Source organism: Castor canadensis, chromosome 15, assembly GCF_047511655.1.
Source record: "Castor canadensis chromosome 15, mCasCan1.hap1v2, whole genome shotgun sequence".
NCBI classification, from domain to species: domain Eukaryota; kingdom Metazoa; phylum Chordata; class Mammalia; order Rodentia; family Castoridae; genus Castor; species Castor canadensis.
In genome coordinates, this window is record NC_133400.1 from 13,733,214 (window position 1) to 13,759,022 (window position 25,809).

The following is a 25,809-nucleotide window of genomic DNA, read 5'->3' on the forward strand; positions in this document are numbered from 1 at the left end:
AGCTGAGCTGTGCCGAGCGACAGCGCTGTGCTGCCTGAGGTCTCCTAGCGGCTCGCCATGGCTGGCCCGCAGCAGCAGCCCCCTTACCTGCACCTGGCCGAGCTGACGGCATCCCAATTCCTGGAAATCTGGAAGCACTTTGATGCAGACGGTCAGTAAAGCTCCCAACTTCTGTGTCCATTGACCCCCAGGGGACCTGCGGTGGAGGGGCAGGAGGCACAGCTCAATGTGGGACTCTGCCTTTGCCTCCAGGGAGTGTTCTGGCCTCAAGCTTTCTGGGGTCGGGGTCTCGAGTTTGAGAGACATCTGGCTGCTCTGGTGACAACTGTCAGTAACTTTTCTTCCCTGGCATAGGGTGCTGAGAGCCCACCCGCCTTTGCATTCTCATTCTGGGCAAGTTGGAGCTCCCCAAGAGGAGGCCTGGACAGGAAATGCTCCTCATGGTTCCCCCCTGCTATCTTGCCCACCTTTTCTGTCAAGGCACTTCTTCTTTCCAGTTGCTGCAGCCACAGGAAGCCTACTCATTTCTTCCCTCTTGTTCCCATTTTGAGTGTCACCTTAGCCCCATCACCAGTCTGGAAGGTGGGGCAAGCTGGACATCCTGAAGGAAAACCTTTGGCCTCCCCAGTTTGATTGGCCAGGAGTAGCCGGTGAAGAATGGCGTTTGGGGTTCTTTTGTCCAGTTTCCAACCCTATGGACATGTGGGTTTCCCAAACGCAGCAGGGTGTGGTGGGTGGCGTTGGGATGCAAGTCCCTAATGTCCTCTCATGGTAGTAATCTCGGGTGCTTTTGAATGAATAGGAGGGGGTGACACGATCTTAATTGGATAGGTGACCACACTGCTCTGTGTGGTCTTGGCATTGACCAACCCAAAAAGTAAGGACCAAACTGAGTGGTCTTTGAAAATAGCTCCCAGTGCTGGGATGCCAAGCATCTGTGATGATTTGATTCAGGTGTAAAGGGAGGCACCCCACACACACACACCGTAGAAGCTTTTGATGTCAATGGAGACTTTCTGTATTAATCCCCCCCAAAAGTAAGCAATCCAGTTTCCCTCTCCAAAGTCCTGGATAAGGTGGGCATCTCAGACCCATTGGCAGGGTGGTGGCTCTGAGTATTTATCCAGGGATTGAGAGTGAGGGGGATGGGAAAAAGACTCTCAGGTGGCCTCTCGGGCTCAGGTTCAGTTTTTCTTCCTTCCTGCCCCACCTCAGCAGGGTATGGAGGTGGCTAAACAGAGACCCTCTGTCCTGAGTGCTGTGGGGAGGCAGGGGTTAATGTCTGGTGATGCTAATGGGTGAAGTTTTGTTTCTTTGGAAGCAACTGAGAAAGCTAGAGGGGCAGAGAACCAGGGCATCTGGACGCCTGGGTTAGGACTGCGATCTGCCTGTGGATTACTGAAAAAGGTGGGTAGATTGTTTGGTCTGAAAAATGGGACTAAGGAGGGGTTATATTTCCAACTCCCAGCTCTTCGTGCCATCAAACTCCATTGGTGGCAAGGGCTATAATAGGATCGCAGCGTCTTAGTATTCCACATGACATGCATATTCCCTAAGGATGCTCCTGTTAGTGTATTTGCACCAGACAATTGCATGATTCAAGGAGTTACCAGGCGGCCAAGGTTATACCATTGGCCTCCTGCTAGATGAGTCAGCTATAAACAGGAGACTCCAGTTCTACTTTCCCCCATCCTCATGGGGACAACCAATAGCCCTCTTACTAGTCATGCCAGTCCCTACTTCTGTACCATTGGAGATCCTGTACTTTTCAATACAGTTGCATCCTCCCAAGTCCGGCACTGGGAGGCTGCTGGACAGATCCCCAGTGCAGATGAGGAGAGAGACATGGGAGTGACTTAGCTGGCTGAAGTTAGTGGTGGCCCTGCTTCCTGGCCAGTGCTTAGTTTTCACTAAGGATTCTGGACACCTGCTGGGGTTGGAAGAGGGAATTTTTCTCTGATGATAGATATGTCTTCCTCCCATTTTCCCACAGAAGAGCCCCCAGCCCAGCATCAGAGGTGATGGGTAGTTCCTTAATCCCACAAAGGAATCCTTAGCTTGGCTGGAACATAGCTAAGCTATAATGAGAATTAAGAATTTTTAAGGACCTCCCAGAGCCACTATGCCTTGGACTCCCCCTGATCCTATGTGAAGGGGAAACTCAACTCACTTCTGGCTGCTTTACACACCAGGCTTCCCAGGGCCCTGACACATAGCCTCAGGGAAGTCCTAAGGTGGGACCTTGGATCTAACAGAGAAGGAAGGCAGAGGGGACTAAAATGTAAGAGAAGGAACTAAGATGATTTAGAAAATGCATATGCAGCCAAACTGGAATTCTACTGAAGGATCCAGAAGTAAGTTTGGGGTCACCTGCTCTGTATCTTCACTGCTGGCCTTCTCCTTGCCCTGCCCTCTCCTGAATACCCCAAGGCTGCAGGTGAACCCAACACCTGCAATGCCCCTGATGTGCCCTGGTGGTGCCTGGACTCTCTCTTACCAGCTCTGGCTTCTGTTTACAACTTAGGCTTCTTCCCAGCTCTAAGAGCATTGCTGCTCAGCACTTAAAGGACCTCTGGGAGAACCGTTCTTTGCAACTCAGTGGTCCCTGGAGCAAGCTTAAGGAGCCCAGTTATTAATCACAGCCACCAGGGAGAAAGACCCGCCTCCCCAGCCTCCTGGACTCTTTGTAGTAAACAAAGACAAGGAGACCATAGAAAAAAGCTGAATCCCAGCAAAAGCAGGAATGGGGTGTGTGTGTGTGTGTGTGTGTGTGTGTGTGTGTGTGTGTGTGTTGTGTAGTGCCAAAACTTACTCAGCCCACTCCAAAACAGAAAGAAGAGGTGCCACCCTAGTGTCTTTGCTCAAAGAGATTATTTTCAAAAGTACCACTAGCCTTGTGGTGAAAAAAGGAAAGACCAGGTATTTGAAAAGAGGGGAATCAAAGTATAGAAAGGTAAATTTTTACAAGATCACACAGTAAAATGGGAGAGAGTCAGAGATCCAGTCTTCTAGTCCTGATACCACCCTCAGCTCTTTCTCAGTAAGGTTCAGACAATGTCTCTCAAAGGCAACATCAGGGGTCAGGAAGATGGCAGCCAAGCAATTCTATGACCTAAGTGGGATCTGGTGCTCTTCCACACACCACTTGAATGCTCTGGGTGACATTTAATGTCTGACACCATTGTTCTGCTGCCTCCTGGTCACTTTGTCAGGAATTTTCTTACTCTGTAAGATCCAGGTAGCTGCCCAGGCAGACCCTCCCAGAGAGCTGGTCATGTTAACTTTTTGTTGCTGGTGGGGGAAATAGGAGGAAAGCTAGAACAACAGCACTTCTCAAAGGAGGGGAAAGTATTGGGCAACTGGCATTGGAAAACTAAAGGAAGATACTAAAACAGAAGACTTTGTGGCAACATACATGGTAGGTGTTACAATTTGACAGAACTACCGCATTTGCAAGGCAATATCACTGTGCTGTACATAAGATAGTTGCTGGGCTTCTAAAAACCATTGGGTCTTGGACCATTAATGTCAGTGGGGTGCTGGTGCTGGGGACCAAATTACAGTTGTCTGAGGATGGCATTCTTCTAATCCTGTTATGAATTTCGGAGGGGTCTGTAGACACCTCAGCTGGGCATGATGCAAGGATTGAAGACTCTTTGACAAAGCTCCTGGGGATAAATTCTCCCCGCTCCCCTTTGCCTTCACCTGTGGCCCCTCAGTTGATTCACTAAGAGCATCCTTTGGTATGGAGTGTCCACAGTGTGCCAACGCTGCACAAGCCAGGGGAGGGCACAGGGTCTGGGAAGAGCTGGAGCTGCCCAGGGAGCCAGCCAAGGAGCTGAGGGGACACATTTTCACAAACAAGATGCTTCAGCCCACCTTACCTGGGCAGCATTGGCCTAAGCATCCTGCTTGTCTTGTTTATTCTCCTTCCAGACATGTACACTTTTATGAGCTGAGGCCCTTGGACGCCTCTGGGGCTCAGGAGACCCCTCAGGAAATCTTTCCCAATACCTAGGGAGCCAGAATTAATAGAGCAGGCACAAGGCTCTTCAAGAACAGTGCCTCTCCAGTGTGCCCAGCCTCCTGGCGGATTGCATCAGATGCCCTGCGGGGTCCAGCCAACCCCATCTGGGGCCTCCGGCTAGGCCTTCTCCCCTCCTCTTTGGCTCTCTGCGGTCTTCCCTCTCGCTCAATCTGCCCCATCCTTCTGGCCTCCTTGCGCCTGGGACCTGGCCCAGGGTTAGGCTGCCAGCTGTCCACAGGTTCAGGGGACCCAGCCCAACCCTGACCCCTGTTCCAGGAGAAGCATCGTTCATAAGCAGATTGAAATTTTACTGTCCAAATACTCATCCAGGAGCTGTTGATCTGGGGCTTATTCTCCACCCCACCCCCAGGAGCCCCTGGAAGGAGTGTGTGTGTGTGTGTGTGTGTGTGTGTGTGTGTGTGTGTGTGTGTGTCTGTTTCTGGCAGAGAGAAACCCAGATAAATACAGGTATCAGGGCTCAGGGGACTCAGCCCAAAGCAAAAAGCAAAAAGGGTTGGGAGCATGGCTCAAGTGGTAGAATGCCTGCCTAGAAAGCACAAGGAGCCTGAGTTCAAACCCCCAGTACTATCACAGGGCACCGGTACCCAAAAAGTCAGATTCAGATCAGGGAGGGGCCTAGAATTCTGCATTCCCAACAAGCCCCTGGCAATCCTGATGTCGCTTGTCCACGCTGGAACAGCCAGCCAACCCTTCTACAGTACTCTAAAGTTACCACATTTGAGTCTTCACTTTAATAAGATCCCCAGGTAATTGTTACACAACTTAAAATTTGAGACGTGCTGCTCCACAGCGGTCCTGAACCTTAACTGCACATTAGAGTCACGGGGGAGCATGGCAAACATCCCCGCCCCACCAATTAAATCAGAATGTCTGGGTGGGGCCCTGGGCAATGGCATCATTGTAAAAGCTTCCCAGGTGACTCCAGGAAGAACCAGTACTCTAAAAAGAGCAATCACTGCCAGAACCCTTTAGGCTGAGGGTATTCAGCATGGGTGGATTCAGACCTTAGGTGGAGAGGATATAACAATGACACGCTCCAATTATGTGCGATTTTACATTTTCCACGGTCTTTCAAAACTTTTCCTTCTATGGCCACCACAATAATGCTCTAATGGAGAAGCTTACGTAGTAATGTCCACTTTTGAGGTAAAGAGACTAAGCTTGAAGGAACTGATTGGCTCAACAGCACACCGTCATGGAGCTGATGGTAGAATTACACCTCCTACTCAGGTGCCTCTTACCTATTCAACTCCTAGAAAATCTGCAAATATAAACCTCAGGGGGAAAAAACAGATCTTTGCGGAAAGGAGCATCCTTCCGTCAAGATTTTTCAAGGCTCTGTGGTTAAATTAAGGTTAAAGAAGTGTCATCTCCATTTAAACTAGGGGAAACTGAGGCACATGATGGTGAGAGTGGAGTAGGCTTGGGAAAGATGTAGCCTAGCCCACCCAAAGCCCCCTCTCCCTGATGTTAACAGGATGTGGTTTGATAAGGAGGTTAGGAGTAATGGTTACTATGACAACCACATCCTTATGGCTGCCGATTCATATGAGATTTGTTTGGTGGCCAGTCACTGATCCCTGTGTAAGAGGTCACAGAAGACACAAGTACCTTGCCCAGTACTGAAGTCCTCCTAGAAGGCTGTCCTCCAACCCCTCCTGTACCCCAGCCTCCCGTGGTGGGGCCTGCTGGGCGATGTGTGAGAATGGCTTTGAGAGAAGTCAAAGCAGGAGAGGACTTTGTACCCCTATGAGCTTCTTTCCATCGAGCCACCATCTCAGCTCCTGCCCTCCTCTCCCAGTCTCTTAAGTTTACTTCTTTTCCCTTCCCCCCTTCCCAGCACCTAAGGCTGCTCAGAAAGAATGGGCCAAACCTGCCCATCCTGCTCAAGTGGCCCCAGAAGTCATCTTTATTCCATCCATCATTGTTCCTTCATTGCATGTGACACCTGAAGCACCACCTTTACATTTATTTCCTTGCTTATTATCCACTCTGTTCTACCCCTGCCCAGTTAGAGCATAAACCTTACAGTGACAGGACCTTGTCTAACTTGCCCTTGCACTTACAGCGCCTGGCATGAGGCCTACAGCAAAGTAGATGGCCAATAAATATTCACTGAACAAGAATTAGGAAGTCCTTTTCTGAGCCTGCCTCCCTGTGTGATCCTTCTCTCTGCCTCAGTTCCTCCTGTCACCAGGAAAGGACCTACTTCCTTATGTCATGAACCTGTGGGTCTGAAAAGACTGTGGCCACTCAGAACACAGGGCTACATCTTTATCTTTCCCTTGGCAATCTAAAGATTGCCTTACACATAGTGAGGTCTCAAATTATCTACCGAAGCAAAGAAAAAGCTCAAGAGCACTTTGAAACATGAAAGATGTACTATCGAAAATGGGACTGTTGACACACAGAAGGGTCCTGCATCATGGTGAGGTCCTGGCTTGCTTGAGTTTCTTGAGGTTGCTAAGTCACCTTCATACCTTCAAACAAGATAAAGTAAAAATAAACACTGAAAGCCAAGGGTGGGGGTGAACAGTATGATCCCTAGGAGGAATAACTCTGAGGAGGCTGAGGTGTGCTGGGCTTCATTGTGAGTTCCACACCAGCTGGGCTATATAGTGAGACCCTGTCTAAATCAACAAACAAACAAGTAAACAAATAAAATACTTGCAAGTTCAAAAAAAGATCTCAAGGAAAAGGTATCTTTGCAAGGTCTATGCTTTTCTTCTTTTCTTCTTTGGGCTCAGATTGCTTGGTGGAACATAGCTCAGTGCTGGCCTTACCTGCTTTGACCTCCCTCTGCCCTCCTGAACCTTCCCAGTCAGAAGCAAGCAGCCTAAAGCCATGGTGATCCCAGAATGGGAAGTAGGCAGAAACAGCAGCGGGGATGGTAATGACCACTGGCATTTTTGAGGCTCTGTCTGGGCCAGCACTGTAATTGTATTATTATCCCATTAACTTCACAATAGCCATAGAAGGAAGGCACTTATCCCATTTTATATTTGGAGAAACTGAGATTCAGAGAGTGACACCCATGGTCTGGCTATGATAAAGGGAGGAGAAAACATGGTGTTGGTCCCTGGATGAGAAAGACCATCTCATCATGCGTAACTCTGCCAACCCCTAAATAGCAGGTAAAGGGGCTGGAGGAGGAATAGCGGGCATCCAGGAAACACACACACACGCTCACATGTCTGCCCAGCTGGGCTACGCATGCTCATGGTGCCTGTTCCAAGCCCCCCACTCCACCGCCAGCCCTCCACACCTCCTGCCTCTGCCTTGGGCTTCTGGAAGCTGTAGATGAACTCAGGGCTCAACTCAGCTTCCCACCTCCCTGCCTGACTTCATGAAGCCTCCCAAGACAAGGGCACGACCTTGGCTTCTCAAAGGTAAACTGCACCTATGCAGTGGGAAAATAGCCAGGTCACTGCAAGGAGCAACCAGGGAGAGAAACGTTCAGTGCCCCAAACGAATACATTGTCAACCAGGCCACTGCCTCATTGCCTAGGAAGCCCCTCTCCCTTCCCACCTCACTCCTACCACTCCAGGTGGTCTCACAGACCATCAGGTACCCCCATCTTGTGAATTTCCAACTCTCCCAAGAAGCTTCGCAGAACATCCTAGAAGAAAGATGATCACCCCATGATAGGAACAAAAGGAACCCGAGTCTCATTCCCACGTTACAATCTCCTCTTTTCCCGGCAGACAAAAACACATAATTTACCTGGTATGATTTTTCTATACACTGGAAGGTATCTCTAGGGTTTTTTATTTGGAATTTCAGTTCTCAGGAGCCACTAGGAGGAAAAGGTAGGAAGAACCTCCTACCCCCAAATGCTTCTTTGTTATTGTTTTGTTAAGTCTCTAATTCCATTGGCCCTTGAAACAAGCAACCTCCATCATTCCTGCTCAAGTTGAACCTCCTCTATGGAAATCTTGCTCACCTGTTTTAGATCAGATTTGGGACTTGACTTTAAGCCAATGGTTTCCTAACTTTGCTGCACATGGAAATCACCTGGGAGCTTTAAAAAAAAAAATCGTGATGCTTAGTTCACACCCCAAGCCAATTACATCAGAATGTTGGGAGGTGGGAGCCAGACATCCTTATTTTTTTTAAAACCTCAGGGGATTGCAGTGTGCAGTAAAGTCTGGGAATCATGCCTTACGCCTGTCTGATTTCCCTTCCTGAAATGCCTTCTCCCCAAAGTGCAGACCAGTGACCATAGACTTGACCTTGCACAGGAATTTGGCCATAGACTCAGCTCAGCTTTGATGTCTGGACCATCAGGGTATAAGGACCTCTCACTACTTGTGTGATCTAGCAAGTCAAGCTTTGACCTTGGGACCTGGTTCTGATCATTGTACTTCTTCCTCAAGCTCATTCCCATCCTGCACACAGGTTCTGGTCATTGAATTCTAACATTGCTGACATTGATGGTGCACTCATAATAGACTGTGTGATTTATATCCTTTATTAATTATAATAACCCATTGTGCAGATGAGATGTATTAAATGCATTTCTTTCACTGTGCCTTTCTGTGTTTATTTCCTACACTGCTGTAACAAAGTACCACAAACTGAATGACTTAACATCACAGAAATGTGTGCTCTCAGTTCTGGGGGTTAGAAGTTCAAAACCAAGATGTGCATTTGCAGAGTCGGTTCCTGCTGGAGGCTGTGAGGGAGATTCTCTTCTGTGTCTCTCGCCCAGCATCTAAAGGCTGCTGGCAGTCCACAGTATTCCTTGGTTTATAGCTGCATCACTCCAGTCTGTGCATCTATCTTCCCATAACCTTCTTCCCTGTGTCTGTGTCTTCACATAGCCTTCTTAAAAAGAAAACTGTCACTGGATTTAGTGTCCACCTTACCCAGTATGACCTCATTATAACTAATGATATTTGCAAAGATGCTTTCTAAATAAGGGGCATTCTAAGCTTCCAGGTAAATGTAGATTCTGGAAGAACTCTCTTCAACTCTGTACACCTCTCCAAACCCAGGAACCCAGTTTCTGTTCCTAGATGCAGATGGCTGTCTCCTGCAGGATTTGAGCACTATGTGCTTGTCCGATGGCTATGGACAGAGGCCGCGGCACCCAGCTTTTACCCATCTCTGCCAGCTTGACCAGATGCTAGTTCCTTCAGGCCTTCTCCAGCTACAGATAGCCCAAGAGCACCTATTATCAATCTTAGGACTCTACACACAAATGCTATAAGGACAACCCTAGTACTGCTGACCAAGACATGCTTGGGGACCAGCGATGAGAAGGTCCCTTTGAAGCTCCTTCCCTCCATCCCTATTAATTGTACCATTTAGTTCTGAGGTTAATTCTTTTCCTTTTAACCTATCTTTACAGGAAATGGGTATATTGAAGGCAAAGAGCTAGAAAACTTTTTCCAAGAGCTGGAGAAAGCAAGAAAAGGCTCTGGCATGGTAAGCCTGGCCCCATGCTATTGTTTGGGGTTTTCTGTCATCCTGCCTATGTGGCCTTGCACCTGGTCTGTATCACTATTCACCCAATCAGCAGGCCTGTGGGGCTCTTTGGTCTTGACACTGAGGTTTTCTTTCATTTTATTGCCCTAAAGCACCTTATCTCAATATCCTTGGGTATCTGGGACTGAGGGGTGACTATCACAGGTATGAGAGGCTCATGAATCCCCCAGAACTGCACATCTGTGTGTCTGTGTATGCATGCATATACAGTAATAGTGTTTTTTCTAAGGGTAGAGTCCACAGCGTCCCTAAAATGCTCAAGATTGGATGCTCAGAGGACCTCAAGTGCCTGTATTCTAGACCAGAGTATCTTAGCCTTGGCACCATTGACATTTGGGGAAGAATCATTGTTGCCATAGGAGCTGCCATGTACATTGTAGGATGTTTGGCAGAATTCCTGGGTCTATCCATGAGATGCCAGGAGTCCCCTTCTTGAAGTTGTGACAATCAAAAATGTCTCTAGATATTGCCAAATGTTTCATGAATGGGAAATGAGGAGAACAAAATCATCCTTGGTAAAGAACTACTGTCCTAGACCAACAAAGGCTGGATCCTTGGAAAGTACTTACAGGAGAATTGAGGGTTGCTTTATTGTTATATCTGAACCCCAGATGATTTAGCTGGCCTCCTGGATAGAGGGGTCACAAACTTCTGAGTCTGATCACAGTGATCTCAGATCATGTCCCAACCCCTAAGGTCATTTCCCCTGTGCCAACCTGGCCCTACTGAGTTTGCTAAAGCCTTCTTGAGGAGGCGTGTGAAATACTGAAAGCTAAGGTGATTCAAGTTAGTGTGCTGTGATTCCCATGTGTGGTTCTGGAATATATGGAGTCCACTGGCTCCCCATGTCCTTTGAGGGTCCCTCTCCACTCCTCTGCCATATGTCCATTGGCCAACCCACTGCTTATTAGCAACTCTTCAGGGAGCAATTTGAGTCCACTGTGAGCTCCTGGTTCAAAGATGGACACAGCACCCCAGTGAGAAGGAGGTCAAAGACATGGCCTTAGGAGAATCAGAAGTGATTCATGAGTTCGTTTATCAACAGTTCCCTCATTGACCCTCATTACTAGACTAACAAAGCCCACATAACAGAAATCAGGTTTCCAAAACTGATCCTGGGATCGTGGGCTAGGCAGAGGAATGTTTTTTAATGAAGTGCTTCAAATCTAAAATTCTCTCTTAGTCATTCCCTTCTTCAGATGGCATCAGGGTGATTTTTCAAGTCTGTCCACAACAATCCCATCTGCTGTCATTCAGAACTGGTTTTCAGATCAGCTGTTATATGGTAGAAAGGACATTGACCTTGGAAGCAGGAGCTAAGAGTTCAATTTCTAACATACTTAACTAGATGACCTCAAGAGAATTCACTTCATCTTTAACTGGATGACCTCAAGAGAATTCACTTCATCTTTGACTCCATTTGTGTGTAAGAGGGAGGGACCACTAGCCTCATAGGGGTCATGGTAAAACTCCAATGGTTTGACCACATTTGTGATAAATGCCTGGCATCATAACATATGTACATATAAATAAGTAAATACCAGCAAATAAAGAGTGACAAATTCAGACCAGTTATAAAGGTAAAAGGGGATAGGGAAAGGATTTCAAAAAGACTCTCAGAATTGGTAGAATTTCCCTTGGCCAAATCCTAGGAAGCATGAAATCCACCTGTAAGTCATCAATTAGTGAAGCAGAGACAGCCAATGCCCACAGTGGATGCATCTGTGTTTATAAGAAAGGAAGAGCTCCTCAGTGGAAATAACGAATCAACAGCATTCTAACCCTGGGGAAGGTTTCAAGCTCTCTTTAGGAGAGCCTTACATTTAATATAGGAAGTAATGGGCTACAGGAACTCTTATGTTCTTTGTTTTTCTATAGTCAGTCTAATTGAGTGCACTATTTCAATCATTCCTCAGCTATGTGGTTTTCTCCTCACATTCCTCCTAGCATAAAATCAGAGTAACAATTGTGGCATTAGCAGTTCATCTTTAAAGAAAATGAATGATTCACCTTGCTACAATGGAGTGCTTAGAATTAGATTAAGTTGGGTTTTATAACAAGCTGTCTCAGTAAAATGTTAGGGTCTCAGTTCTCACACATGAGTGATAAGAATAAATGAGAACCCTTTGGATGGAGTTGTGGCTTAACACATCTCAAAGGCAGAGCGACATGGTTGACTACACATACACAGCAAGTCCACAGGTCCTGTCCCCCTTCGAAAATTATGTAACTGAGCTTTAAAGAAATCATTTGACTTAAAGGAATCCTGATAAGGGATTCCACTGAGCATTGGCTCCACCTGGCTGTATGCCTCATGTCCAAGACACAAAGTAACTCCTAACATTGCTGAATGATCCCATGAGCTGTTGCAGCAAAATCAACCTCCTTTCTCTGTCCATAGATGTCAAAGAGTGACAACTTTGGGGAGAAGATGAAGGAGTTCATGCAGAAGTATGACAAGAACTCAGATGGGAAAATTGAGATGGCAGAGGTGAGTGCCACAGTGCTGGCTAAGGGCTTTGTGGAAAAGTCATCCTTCCCTGGGCCTCCCATGCACATGTATCTTTCTAGGGACTGAATGAGGGATGGCCTTAAAAATACCCTCCCCCAGTACTTGGGCTGACCAAAGAGAATGGGTGGGGCTTTTCTGTATGTCACCCAAGGAAAAAGGAAGCAACAAACTATAGCTTAAGAGACATTAAATGTACTCAGGGTCTAACAGGTGTTGCAGGTGTGTGATGAACTCAGCTTAATACAGGAGAGGGAGTGAAGACTGGTGAACAGGAGAGTTCATGCCCTACCTAAAGGTATCCAAAGGCAAAACTTTAAAAAAATTATACATATATAATGTGTATTACATACAGTTTATACATGCTTACACATACATTCATATACACACATGTACACGCATACTTACATGTGTAAAACAATCTGGCCAATTTGTCACCCATGGTCAAGGGCTGAAGAATGGTGGTGGTGGCACATGGATTAGGGCATAGCTCCTTTCAGGGTATATTTGTACAGATGCTGCTGCTGGTCCCATGCCCTAGAAGCAAAGCCTAAATCAGAGATTGGAGTGGATGTGGCTTATTGTGAGAGAATTCTCAAGAGAGAAGGGAAGAGAGGTTGCTGAGCCACAGCCCGGTTCCTCCTGTCTCATGGAGAACTCTCTGAATTGTACCACAGAGTGTATCCTGCCTGGAGGCCCCTGTGTCAGTCAGTCACTGGATGCAGGTTGCTCCCTCTGGAGATTGAGAGGATGGTGGACCCTCTGCAGTGAGGCAGCCCTAGTTTGGTTGAGGACAGCTCTCCTGCTAGGGGCAGTTGTGCGCCATTAGCAGTCAACCATCAGGCTGCTGAGGGACGCCACTTCAGACTAGTTAGATAGGAGCAGACACTATACAGATGCCCATACTACAAATCTTCAGACTAGTTAGATAGGAGCAGACACTATACAGATGCCCATACTACAAATCTTGGAAAATCTTTGGCTTCAACCAAGGTCAGCAGACTTTTCCTTTAAAACCACAGACTATATAGTAAATGTTTTAGGGTTTCAACACTGCCATTATAACAGAAAAGCAGCCACAGATGACATGTAAAGAATGGATATGCCATTCATAGGCACACACACATTCTTATCCACTAAAACTTTACTAACAAGCCTTGGGTCATATTGGCCCATGGGCCATAGTTTACTGACTTCTTTAGTTTAAACCAAGAATCTCCTAACCATGAGGCCATGATCAGGCTTGGCTTCAGGTAAAGAAGACCAGGACTCCAGCTCTGCTTCTCTACTGTTCTATTGATTCCATTCTCTGTTCCAGGTATCACTTCCAGATACATTGGCCAGAGTGGGTCACATGCCTACTCATGAACCAATCACTGGCAAGGGGAATGGGATGATCACATTTAGCTGAGTTAGACTAATCAGGATTTGTCTATTGCCCAAGGATTCTGGGAGCAGAAGAGGGGGCAAAGGCCAGTTGGGTGGGCAGCCAGCAATGCTTGCTACATGAGAGTATTTTCATTTTAAAGAATTAAATGGTTAACGTGTTAATTTATATCCAATAAATCACATCCATTTTGAGTGTAAAATTCTGAGTTTAGATTTTAGACCATGAAATCACCACCACAATGACGATTCTATCACCCTCAAAAGGTTCCTCTTGCCTGCAGCAGGCCATCCACCCAGATCTGCCCACATTAGTTTGCAGTTTTAGAGTTTTATATGCATAGAATCATCATCCAAGTGTTCTTTTGAGTCTTGCATTTTGAAGGAGTACCCTTTCTGTCTGTCCAGCTGTCCCTACCCTAAGGATTGGGGTGTACTAGAATTACTTTTCAGAACCACCTTCTTTCCTTTGGAAGGGTTACTAGCCCCTGTTTTCAAGAAAGCAAAATGGAACAAACTGTGACTCCCACAATGCTCTCCACTGGCCATTTTCCATCCTTCCTACAGAAAGTTCCCTGTGCTCTTTAACATTGTTGTCATTTTCTGTTACCCCCACCCCTACCCCCACCAGCTGGCGCAGATTCTGCCGACTGAAGAGAACTTCCTGCTGTGCTTCAGGCAGCATGTGGGCTCCAGTGCGGAGTTTATGGAGGTGAGGCCAAGGCACTGCTTTCTTTCTGTGTATTGGCACCTGTTTTCCTCCTATGTTTAGACGAGACCCACCTTAATGCCTGCTGTCTAGAATGACTGGTGAGCTAGCCCAGAAACCCACATGGCATTGAGTTTCCCTCATAGATAGAAAACCAGTTAGAAAGAACCAATTCTCAGGGTGGAAGAGTCATTTTGTAAGTATCAGATATGGGTTTAATATTATGGTGTTTTAAAGAATTTTTCCAGTTTTTCTGAGATGGCAAGATTCAGTAAACTGGTAATTGACATACCTGAATTCCGTCCTGAGTTCTCTTACCCGTTTGTGGGAAAAATCCAGCAGTGATTTGTCAGGGTTCTACTCCCTGTCCCCTTCCCGTACTGGGGTTTGAACTCAGGGCCTACACCTTGAGTCACTCCACCAGCCCTTTTTTGTGATGGGTTTTTTCGAGATCGGGTCTTGTGAGCTATTTCCCCAGGCTGGCTTTGAACCATGATCCTCCTGATCTCTGCCTCCTGAGTAACTAGAATTATAGGTATGAACCACCAATGCCTCCCTTAGGGTTCTATTTTTGAGAATGTCTATTTGTTATATATGCAGAAGGGAGTATGGGGCTGGAGATGTAGCTCATTGGTACAGTATCTGCCTAGGATGCACAAGGCTCTGGGTTCCAGTCCAGCACTGAAAAAAAGAAGAAGAAGAAACAAGGAAAGAAAGGTCAGGCACTGGTGGCTCATGCCTATAATCCTAGCTACTTGGGAGGCTGAGATTAGGAGAATTGCGATTCCTGGCCAACCTGGGATGAAAAAACATTGGTGAGACCACATCTCAGTGAGAAAAAAAAAGTGGGGTGTGGTGGCATGTACCTGTTATCCCAGCTGCAGTGGGAAGCATAAACTAGGATGATCAAGGTCCAGGCTGGCTTGGGCAAAAAGTCAGACCCTATCTCCAAAATAAGCAGAGCAAAAAGGGTTGGCATGGCTCAAGCTGTAGAGCACCTGCCTAGCAAGTGTAAAGCCCTTGAGTCCAAACCCCAGTACCACCAAAAAAAAAAAAAAAGTAATGAGAGAGAGAGAGAGAGAAGAAAATAAATTAGCAAAGAGAGAGTACTGTGCCTGACACCTCCTGACAGGGAGGCAGCCAGAGATCGGCCTCTGCTCCATCTCTGATCTGAGTAAGAATATCCATCTCTGATATGAAAACAAATAGCATTCAAGGGGCAGAGATGCTTAAAGAAGAGCAAAAGTCATTCTCTCTCTCTCTCTCTCTCTCTCTCTCTCCCTTCTCTCTCCCTTCCCTGCCTCCCTCTCTTTCTCTCTCATTTACTAGCTGCTTCTGTGTAGTTGACATGACTCCATACTCATATGATCTTATCCTTCTAAGCCCCAGCATACCACAGAGCAAGCACTCCACACACACACTTCCTGGGACCCTCACCCTCCTGCAGTACAGCCCCCTCCTGGGGTTGGCCATTCATTCCATTTTTATCAGCCAGAAACTTGAAATGGTCCCTCGGGAGCTCTGAAAGGCTTGTGCTCTCAGACAGCTCCATCCCACTGCTCAGCACAACATTTAATGCCTAATTTTAGGGAAGCCTCAGGACTTCTTTGAGATTTCCACAAAGCCCAAGTCTCCTGAACTCTTTTCCTTGAATGTGAAGAGAATAAGGACACTCTGATGGATGAGCAGAAAGTGCTGGAGGGAAAGAGAAGTCCAGCCAGCAAGCCCAGAGCAAGCAGTAGTGGGGAGGGGGGTTGGAAGGTGGGTCAGGGGATGGTAGAACTGCTGCAGTTTCACCCAGAAAAGCTGCCTCTGGATGCTTTGCTCTGTGGAGGACTGAGGTACCATCTACACAAGTGTCTATAGTATGTCACTCTTCTCTGGGATTTGCTTTTGTCCCATAAGAAATATCAGGACCAAAACTGGGTGTGGTGGTTTACAACTATAATCCCAGCACTTAGGAGGCTGAAGCAGGAAGATTGAGAGTTCAAGGCCAGCCTTGCTACATAGTGAGACCCTGTCTCAAAAAAACAAAACAAAACAAAAAATAAGAATCAAATTTCCTGAGCCGGGCACTAATATACCATGAAAATCATACTGCCTTGTTTTTTTGATAGAAAAGAAAAACTCGATATTATCCATAAACTCTAACACTCCTGTCAACACAAGGGGAAAGCTGGAGATAAAACTTAGGGAAAGGATTGGCGATTGCTGAGTCTCAAGAAACCAAGTATAGTTGGAGTTCAGATGTACAATTTGTAGCTGTGGAATGAAGGGAAGAAAAGTCAAGGGAACAAAACTTGAAAGAAAATCTAAGAACTATGAGACACCAAATAGTCCAGAGGTTTAAGGGGCAGGGTTCTCTGGGCCTCTTTGCCACATAGCTAAGCAGCAGTCCTTCCCTAGTCCCATTTCTCTACCAGATGGCTCTGGGTTTCAAGCACTTGCTAAGTAACAAATCATCCCCAAAATGTAGCAGCCTAAAGCAGCAAACATTTCTTATCTCACAGTTTCTATGGTTGGATATTTGGGGACAGCTCAGCTAGGGGACTGTGGTCCAGAGTCTCTTGTGAACTGTTGTAGTCAGGATGCCAGCTAGGCTACAGCTCTCTGAAGTCTTGATTTGGGCTGGAAGATGTGACATCTCCATGGTAGTCAGACCCATGTCACCTGCTGAAACTGCCTCTCTATCAAAGAGATAAAAACCACAGTTGCTGTGGTCAGCAGGCTGCACTCTGGTTCCCTACAGAGATTCAATACATGCACCAAACAGTTAGGACTCAGACCAGAGTCCTGAATCAGTGTGGAATGGGATCCAGTGAAGCATCTGATTGGCCAGGGATAGGTCACATGTCTGCCTCTAGAGATCACCCTTCCTTGAACCATGTGGATTGAGAGACGGAGAGGGAAAAGAAAGTAAAGAAAAAAATGGACGGGTGGGTGCTTTTTATAAGAAAGATGGTTTGAGGGTAGTATAAAATAATCGATTCCATTACCAATCCCGCTTCACCATCAGATATGGGTGTCAAATGCATCACGATGGGGGCATGGAGGAGGGAGTACAGTAGACAGTAACCAAGCCTATTCCTGCCCCTTCCAGAGGGTTTTCTCCCTATCCTCAGCTCCCACTTACTATTTGAAGCTTCCAGAGCAATAAATGGATACTCCCTATACCCGCAGCAAAAATATACTCTACCAGATAGTTATTCTAGCTCTGATTGAAGCTGCCCGGCCATCAGCTCAGGAAACATCAACCCTGGTTTCAAGACTATTCAAAAAAGGACTCAGGCTGGCATCATGTTAGAATAGGGAGCAGGTTTCCTCCTTCTCTGTGTGATCTTGACCAAGACTTTCCCCATTTCCTCCTCTGAGGCATTGAAGGTACTGGGTTAGACCATCTCCATGTTCTCATCCCCACTCTAGTATTCCTAAATACAAAATCCTGCATGGCTCATTAAAAAGAATTGGAAGGGATGCACGTAGGTCTTGATGTGTTTTTGTGAATAGGCTGATATTCTCATTGCAGGCTTGGCGAAAGTATGACACAGACAGAAGTGGCTACATTGAAGCCAATGAGCTCAAGGTAGGATGGGCCTTGGGGAAGGTATGGAGGGTATGGAGAATGAGATTGAGGCTAGAGTAGCAATGTATTTAAGGAACCTGGGGAGGAAGGAGACATTGGCTGAGGAACATGGATGTGTCGTCTGCTTAAGGGGACTCAAGCCTGGTACAGAATTGTCCGACTTGCTCAGAGAAGCCCTGTGAAGTCAGTGAGATGGAGCTGCAAGGCCAGAGTTCAACCAAACCACACTCCCGTGCACCCAACAGCCCAGGACAGGCGTCCTCAAGGCAATCACGGAATATTTTCCCTCTAGCTTGGATGTCATCTCCAATCCCTCTGAGCAACCTGTGATCCCCAAGGACTGATGAGCCCTGTGTCCTAGACTCTACTACCTATTTAGCGGTAGGAACCATCTAAGACCTTCAAGGCCTCTCCTCAAGTGTGAGGGGTTAGGGAGATAAGAGGTGCATAAGCTATATAACTGGTAGACCTCAAAAAACAACCCTGACTGTCTGAATGAGTAAGTCAGTCTCTGCAGAGGCCTTTTGTGTTCCAGGGCTTCCTGTCAGACCTGCTGAAGAAGGCTGACCGCCCGTATGATGAACCCAAGCTGCAGGAATATACCCAAACCATAGTAAGTGACCGAACTGTCCCTCCTTCCAGGGTGTGGGACTTGGGCCCCAAGCCACTTGTGGTGTTCTTGTATGCAGGATCTTTTGTTTGCTGATTCTTAAGGCCTCTGTTGAAGTAACTCACAATGGCAGCTGGCAGTAGAAACAGAAGTTCATGACCCTGCACATCCTTTCAGGTCCCCACTGAGCTGACTCCCAGGCCAGTGTGAGACTTGAGAGCATCTGTTTCCATGACAAGCCCCCAGGTCCACGAGAAGATGAACCTGAAGAGGGTGGGTCTTTAGTGCTGGCTGCTATACATTGATTACCTCTTCTGGAACAGGGGAGAAAGGAGCAAGAACTGCTGGTCCCTGGCCTCCAGGTGACTTCAGCAAAGGCCTGAGCCACTCTACCTTCCTCCTTCCTCTCCTCTCCAGTGGAAGGGGATGGATGGCAGGTTAGGTCCAATGTGAGAGAAAGTCAAAGTAAATAACCTTAGCACCTCTTTCTGTCCCTGACAGCTACGAATGTTTGACTTGAACGGGGATGGCAAATTGTGCCTCTCAGAGATGTCCCGGTAAGCACTTGCCCTCACCCCTGGTGTCACTTTGAACAAGCTCCTGTGTTGCCATCCCCATCACTGAGATCAGTGAGTGGGAAAAGTGGCAGGTCCAGGTGTCAAAACCCAAGACAAGGCCAGATGGAACTGACAACATCAACAGTTCGCTTTGTCCTCCCTCTTTTCTTAACTTTCTACTAACTCCTGATTAAGAAGTAAGTAGAAACAGCCCTATGTCCCCTGACCAAGTGATCCTTTCCTGTGCTCTGTCTCCTAATCTCTAATTTAACGGTTTCTTTTCAGACTCTTGCCTGTACAAGAAAACTTCCTGCTGAAATTTCAGGTAAAAGAACCATTTTGCTTTTCTTGGTTTCTTCCCTTCCTCTATCTCTCTGAGTTTTAGCCTTCCATCTTCCTTTGCCCCAGTCACATACACTCAGACACACACTCACACTCCTAGGCTTTTGCCTCCTTCTCTAATACTTTGGTCCTTACAGGGCATGAAGCTGACCTCAGAGGAGTTTAATGCCATCTTCACATTTTATGACAAGGTGAGAAGGAACAGTGTGCAGTGGAAAAGCAGGGACCCCATCATCAGAAGCTCTGACCAGGATGGCTCAACTCAATCTGTAGGAAGAGACCAGCTTTTTAGCATTCCAGAGGAACTTTGGACCATGTGGTTTCTTCCTGAAGCATATTCTGAAAATACAAATGTCATTCTTGTTCCACAGCCTATGTGAGCGCAAGGGTTTGGTTTCTTTAAAGTACAGCAGAGACCAGTTAAAGAATAGGGTTATGGTCAGAGCTGGTGTGTAGTCACATTGGTGCCAGGTCATGATGTTGTACTATGATCAGTTGTTCTTCTATGACTTTGAGAGTGAGATAACTCCCTTGCCCTCCCTTGCCCTCCCTTGCCCCTCCCTTAACTGTCGCGTCCATGTGACTCCCCTGGTGTCTACAACCAAAAGGTTTGCAGAAGACTTTAAATAAATAGACCCTGGCTAACTCAAGGAGTTAACTAGATGCTTCCAGAACCTCATGTATATTTCTAAGGCAAATACTAAGGAAAGGCTACCAAGAGTTTGCACAGAACTGCTCTGTTCCTGCATTGACTGGCAAAGACAGAAGTGATATGCTATTATGTAATAACATAGCCTGAAAACCTCCACTGCACACAGTAATGCATAGATTAGACCCTGACAGTTCCCCGGAGTGAGTTGGGGGGAGCAACAGGCAAGGTCTATGTGGCTGGGGCCTGGGACTCCCAGCTCTGCGCTGACTCTCTGCTGCCACCCCCAGGATGGAAGCGGCTACATTGATGAGAATGAACTGGATGCCCTTCTGAAGGATCTGTATGAAAAGAACAAGAAGGTGAGCCCAGGGGCCTGAGCGAGGTGGACAGAAATGCCTTCACTCATTTCACCCCCCTCTGATCTGCCTTAACAAGGCAATAGCAGTTCCTTGGTTTTCATTTTTTATTTCTAATTGGTTGGTTGAGTGATTTTTTTTAAATGTATCTTTTATTTTCATATGAAAAATAGATTTTAAGTAGAATCCAAAAATAACTGTGCACTATATAAACAAAAAGGGGCTTTTTCTTTTTAAACTACATTTATCAATGTCTGGATTCAGATAATGCAGTTAAAATCACTGGCTTTATAAAAATACATCCCAAGATTAAAAAAATAAAACTCAGCAAATTGGGAACCCAGTTTAAATTGCATATAACTGTTGCCATATGTACAAGTGACTTGTGAAAATCTTGGCATTAATGACGTAGCCACAGTAAACTACAGTGGACTTTCAGCATCTTAGTACACTAGGTCCTTCCAAGTTCTACAAGGTCCATCAGAACCACAAGACAGTTACAGACACTGATGCCATTAAAGGCTTCCTGCTCAAAGGGAAAAGAATACTCAACCAAAATGAGCACTGCCTCACATCCATCTGTCTGGGCAGACACCTTCTCCACTACCTCACTAACTTCCTAATTGGAATGCCATTTGGATTTGTCAAAACCTAGTGTACTAAGATGCTGAAAGTCCACTGTAGTTGAGTGATTTTTTTGTACTTACTTGTGGTAAAATACACATAACTTAGAGTCTACCATCTTAACCATTTAAGTATATAGTTCAGTGTCATTAAATATATTCATCATGTGCAACCATCACCACCATCCATCTCCAGAATGCCTTATCTTGCAAAACTGAGACTCTATACCCATTAGACACTAATTCCCCATCCCCCTCTCTAGTCTCCTGGCAAGCATTCCACTTTCTGCCTCTATAAATTTCACTACTGTAGGTACCTCATAGAAGGGGAATCATAAAATCTCTTCATGACTGACTTATGTCGCTCAGTACAATATCCTCAAGGTTCATCTGTGTTGTAGCATGTTACAGTGACATGCTTCCTTTCTAGAGATGAAAAATACTGCTTTTATGTGTAACCCTATTGTCCAGCATTCTTCACTTATGGACACTGTTGTGGGGTGTTGTGAATGATGCTGCAGTGAGGCAAAGGTAAGTGTCAGCACAGCCCATCCATGGAGTGTCAAATTGCCAACAAAAAAGATTTTCAATATGAAGAGAGACTTTGGAGGCCAGGGGCCAATGGAAAGTGAGGGCTGTTCTGAATTGATTGATTCACTACAGAATCTGGAGCTGGGGAAGAAGCTAAAAGGAACCACTGACAAGTTCATTCCTCTCAAGGAAAAGACTGAAAAGTAAACTCCATTCTTTTGTCTGGTGCTGTCTCTTGGATGTCCTGCGGGGCCCCTTCAGTGGGCTCAACTTGGTGCCCTGGATGGGAGGGACCAGGTAGAATAACAACTAAGAGACATCCTTTGTAGCTGTCTTTCTTCACCTCCTGGAAAATGTCTTTCACAGAGCAAATGGTCTTGCTGCTTTCTTTAATTAGATGGTGAAAGCTCTATAATTCCTTGAGCTGTCTAACCGCCTTGGCTGCCAAGCGAGAGCTAAATTTAATGCTCAATTTCAGGGGAAAAAATTCACTGCAGCCTCTGAGTCTGTTTCTTTGCAAGTGCTTTCTGATCCATTATTGCCATCCTAAATATCACCCTTCATTTATTTATCTACATTTTTTAATGTTACCTACAAGTGCTTTTGGAAAGAGACAAGAAATAATTGATAAGGAATCCAATACTTCCAAGGGAGAAGGAAGTCTTCACCAGGTATTGGAACTCAGCAAACTTGTTCTTGGTATCATATCCTAGTAAAAAATTATTTATGTGCCTTTATGTATCAGAAGAACGTTGGGCACCTGAATGGAAATTATTTTTAATTTTAATTGCATTGATGAGGCATAATTTGTCTTTATAAGTCCCTGCCTCAATACATGAGGTTGATAAACCCTGAAGGCATGTATCAAATCTCAGAGTGAGGGCCCCCACATGGGGCCACATGCCTGTGGCCCCAGCTACTCAGGAAACAGAGGTAGGAGGATCATGGTCCAAGGCTGGTTCAGGAAAAATCATGAGCCCCTATCCAAAAAACAAACGAAAAGCAAAAGGACAATGGCATGGCTCAAGAGGTAGAGCACTTGCCTAGCCAGCATGAGGCTCTGAGTTCAATCCCTACCAAAAAAGAAAAATCACAGGTTAACCTGAATTGCCTGGTCATCAACTCAGTGGGCTCTTTCTTGATTAACATAAAGGTCAATGTTTAGAACTGCACTGGTTGACCCCAGATGTAGAAACAAAGGCAAAGAGTTAAGTACCAGGATTTGGAAGCAACTCTGAAGGTTCGAGAATAAGATATTAATAAAGCTGTTTACCCAGGAGCCATCCACCTGTACCAGGCTCCAGATTTGGCACTTGAGATTGAAAAAATGAATCAGGGGAGAGAGAACTGCATCACTAAATACCAGCACCTGAGCTGGGAAGGGAAGGGCCATTTTTGGTGAGCCCACAGAACAGGTGCTGTTCCATTTTGAACTGTGGCAACTGTGATAAGGTTTCTGAGCAGATTAGTCTGGAGGCTCCTGAAAGGACAGGCTGATGGGATTGAAATTCAATATCTCTTAGCACTCGCTAAAGCCTTTTGAAGTTTCAAGCAAAACTTTGAGATGGAGAAAAATCACAGCCCTTCCCTGTAAGATGCTAATTCTCTCACTGCTGCACTATACCTTGGGAATTTTTTCAACCTTGGAGTTGACGTGTGGGGGTTGCTTCTTCGTTCCTAATTGAGTGGCAGATAGCTGAGGCACACTCCAGTGTTACAAATTAAGTGACGTTTCCAGGGACTTCAAACATTTGAGGAGATGTCCCTAAACAAGTTAGAGATGCTTACGAAGTGCCCTGGACTGGGCAGTGGCCTAAACTCAGAATTCCATGATGTGAGGGAATGTCCCTAAACAACAAAGAAAAAGACTGACCTTTGACCATTGTGACTGAGGACAGTTGAGCCAGGTAAAAAATTGGGGCAGACTTCAGGGATCAGGGGACAAAGGATATTTATGATGAGTTGAATATTTTTGTGAATAGTTTACTCTTTATACCTCAATTTACTCAGTAGCAGGATGGGAATCATGACCCATCAACTCTGAAGGGAAGGTTTTTTTAAGCATCACCAATTGTTTTCAATACAAAAGAATAAGGAGGAAGAGCAGAAAGATCAGAAGAGGAGGAAGGCAGAGGAGGGAGCACTGGAGAATGAGAAGGAAGGAGAGAAAGAAAAGTTGTTTAAGTGATTTTCCAGCGTTGATGATGTATTTCAGACCCACTGACTATTTGTGTTCAAGGTAGTTGTTATGAAGCTGTCATAAGGCATATCAGATGTTGGTATTCTATTTAATTTTGGCCTCTATTTTATATGGACTATGGGCGTATTCTCATAACTGTCTGTCTCGCTGGCCTCTGAAGACCATAGAAGCCAATGAACAAGAAGCTGGCAAGCTTTGTTGCTGGAGAAGACAGAATTCCTTGTTTAAATGGGGAAAGCTTAGGAAAGTTTGTCTAGGATACCTGAAGACAAGACCAGGGAGCATTCCTGGCCTTGTCACCATGGTCTGCAAGGACCCAGATTGGGTCTGAGCCAATGGAGCCCCAATGGGATGGAGGGATAGATACAAATTATGCATTGATAACGACTGTGGACACAATGGCTCCTCTTCTTGAGGGTGCTGAGCACAGATGCTGTACTAAGTGTTTACATTCACTCCCTCACCTAAGCATCATCACAACTCCATGAGGAGAGTACTATTTGTGTCCCCATTTTACAGGTGAGGCAACTGAGCCTCAGAAAGGCTGCTTTTCCCAAAGCAACACAGCCAGTGAGTGAAAGACAGAGAGTTTTAACCCAGGTCTGCCTGATTCTGAATTCCCTCTAATGGGATGAGATGAGAGGAAGGTTCAGGTAGATGTGTGTGAATATGTGGGAGGGCTTCATTGGGTGGAGCTGACTGCTGAGCTCGCTCTCACCATCTCCCTCCTCCTCCCAGGAAATGAACATCCAGCAGCTCACCAACTACAGAAAGAGTGTCATGTCCTTGGCCGAAGCAGGGAAGCTCTACCGAAAGGACCTGGAGATTGTGCTGTGCAGTGAGCCCCCCATGTGAAGGGGGTCATGGAGCTGCTACTTCACTTCCCCCCCCAAGCCTACCCCTGCTGCCCTGACACTGCTCCCCAGACCCAAAGATCATGAGAGCTCCTCCCCCATCCCTGCAACCTGCACACACCAGACCATTAAGCAGGAAAGGAAAGATGGAGGGTGAGCGGCTGATGGGCTTCCTTTGAGTCTGCTCCAATATAACCCTGACAAAGCACAGGGCTTTGCCCACAGTGGGTCACCAACTGCGTGGAAGGTGGGTGGGGGCATGGGTGGAGCTTCCCTAGTTCTCTTTGCTGTGATGCATGAGCTCATTTGCTGTACGATTTAGGTTTCTACATCCAACAGAGTAGAATCCTCTCTCTCGCTGCCTCCTGCCTTCCTACCCAGCCTCAGACATCTCCCACCCCAAACTTCCAGATTCCACCCACCACCTTGCTAATGGTGTAGCTGTGTTCTCAGAGTTCCCTGTTGTGGAGAGCACCTGCCCTCTCCTTGCCCTCTTTACTCGTGTGCTCCTTTCTCTTTGGGTTTCCTGTCTTCTTGTTTACCAAAGAAGAGTTTACAGACAATAAAGTGGAAATGTTCTGTTGTGGAGGCTCACCCAGTTCTTGTCAAGCAAGCAACTTCTCTCCGTCCTTGATCAAGGGAGGGCTTGGCCTCATGTGGGATGTGGTTGGGCACTAGAACCAACTAATTGGGGTGTAGGACCTCAAGACTGTATGACTTTCACACCTCATTACTTGCTTGTCCCTCTACCAACCTGAGCCACTTCTTAGTTCCATGTTTGTTTCTATATCTCAGATTATAGCAGCAATTGCCAGTTCATGGAAGTCTTGCTAAGTTCAGGTATTGTGCAGAATGGCTGACCTGGAGAGGTCTCTTCATCCATTAAAAGAGGTGCTGTGATGTCTCCCCTCCATAGTCAAGGCAACTGAAGGATATAAAGGCTGAGTAATGAGCCCCATGTCTCATGGCCAGTTGGGGACAGAGCCAGGGTATGAATCCAGCAGATCGGGTCTACATTCTAAACCACTGTGTCCCTTTGTAGTAGGGATAAAAATGGGGTGCAGCAATAGTGAGACTAGGTGATTTCCACCAAGCAGAAAGGACCTCCAGTCAGGAGTTTCACACCACCACAAGCTTAATTCTCCCTCCTCAAAGTACAGTTACCCAGCATCACCTGATCAAATTCCCCTTGCTGGAGCATCAGCATGACCTTTGGGTCCACCTAGCTGTTTGAGATCCTAGAATCCAAACACTACCTCATTGAATCCCACAACAATCCTATAAGATAAATGCTATTTTCAGATGAAGAAACTAAGTTTCAAAGACATTAAGTAATTTGTTCAAGGTGCTGTAATTCC

At 46.2% G+C, this 25,809-nt stretch overlaps 1 protein-coding gene across 1 annotated transcript; it reads left to right on the forward strand.

The window, feature by feature from the left end:
- On the forward strand, positions 1 to 25,034 carry Calb2 (calbindin 2). Its single transcript, XM_020153889.2, has 11 exons — positions 1 to 151; positions 9,403 to 9,479; positions 11,941 to 12,030; positions 14,066 to 14,146; positions 17,670 to 17,726; positions 18,262 to 18,339; positions 18,838 to 18,893; positions 19,179 to 19,218; positions 19,373 to 19,426; positions 20,175 to 20,246; positions 24,336 to 25,034. The coding sequence occupies exons 1-11, from the start codon at positions 58 to 60 to the stop codon at positions 24,450 to 24,452; spliced, it is 816 nt and encodes a 271-aa protein (XP_020009478.1). The 5' UTR covers positions 1 to 57; the 3' UTR covers positions 24,453 to 25,034.
- Positions 25,035 to 25,809: the final 775 nt, after the last annotated feature.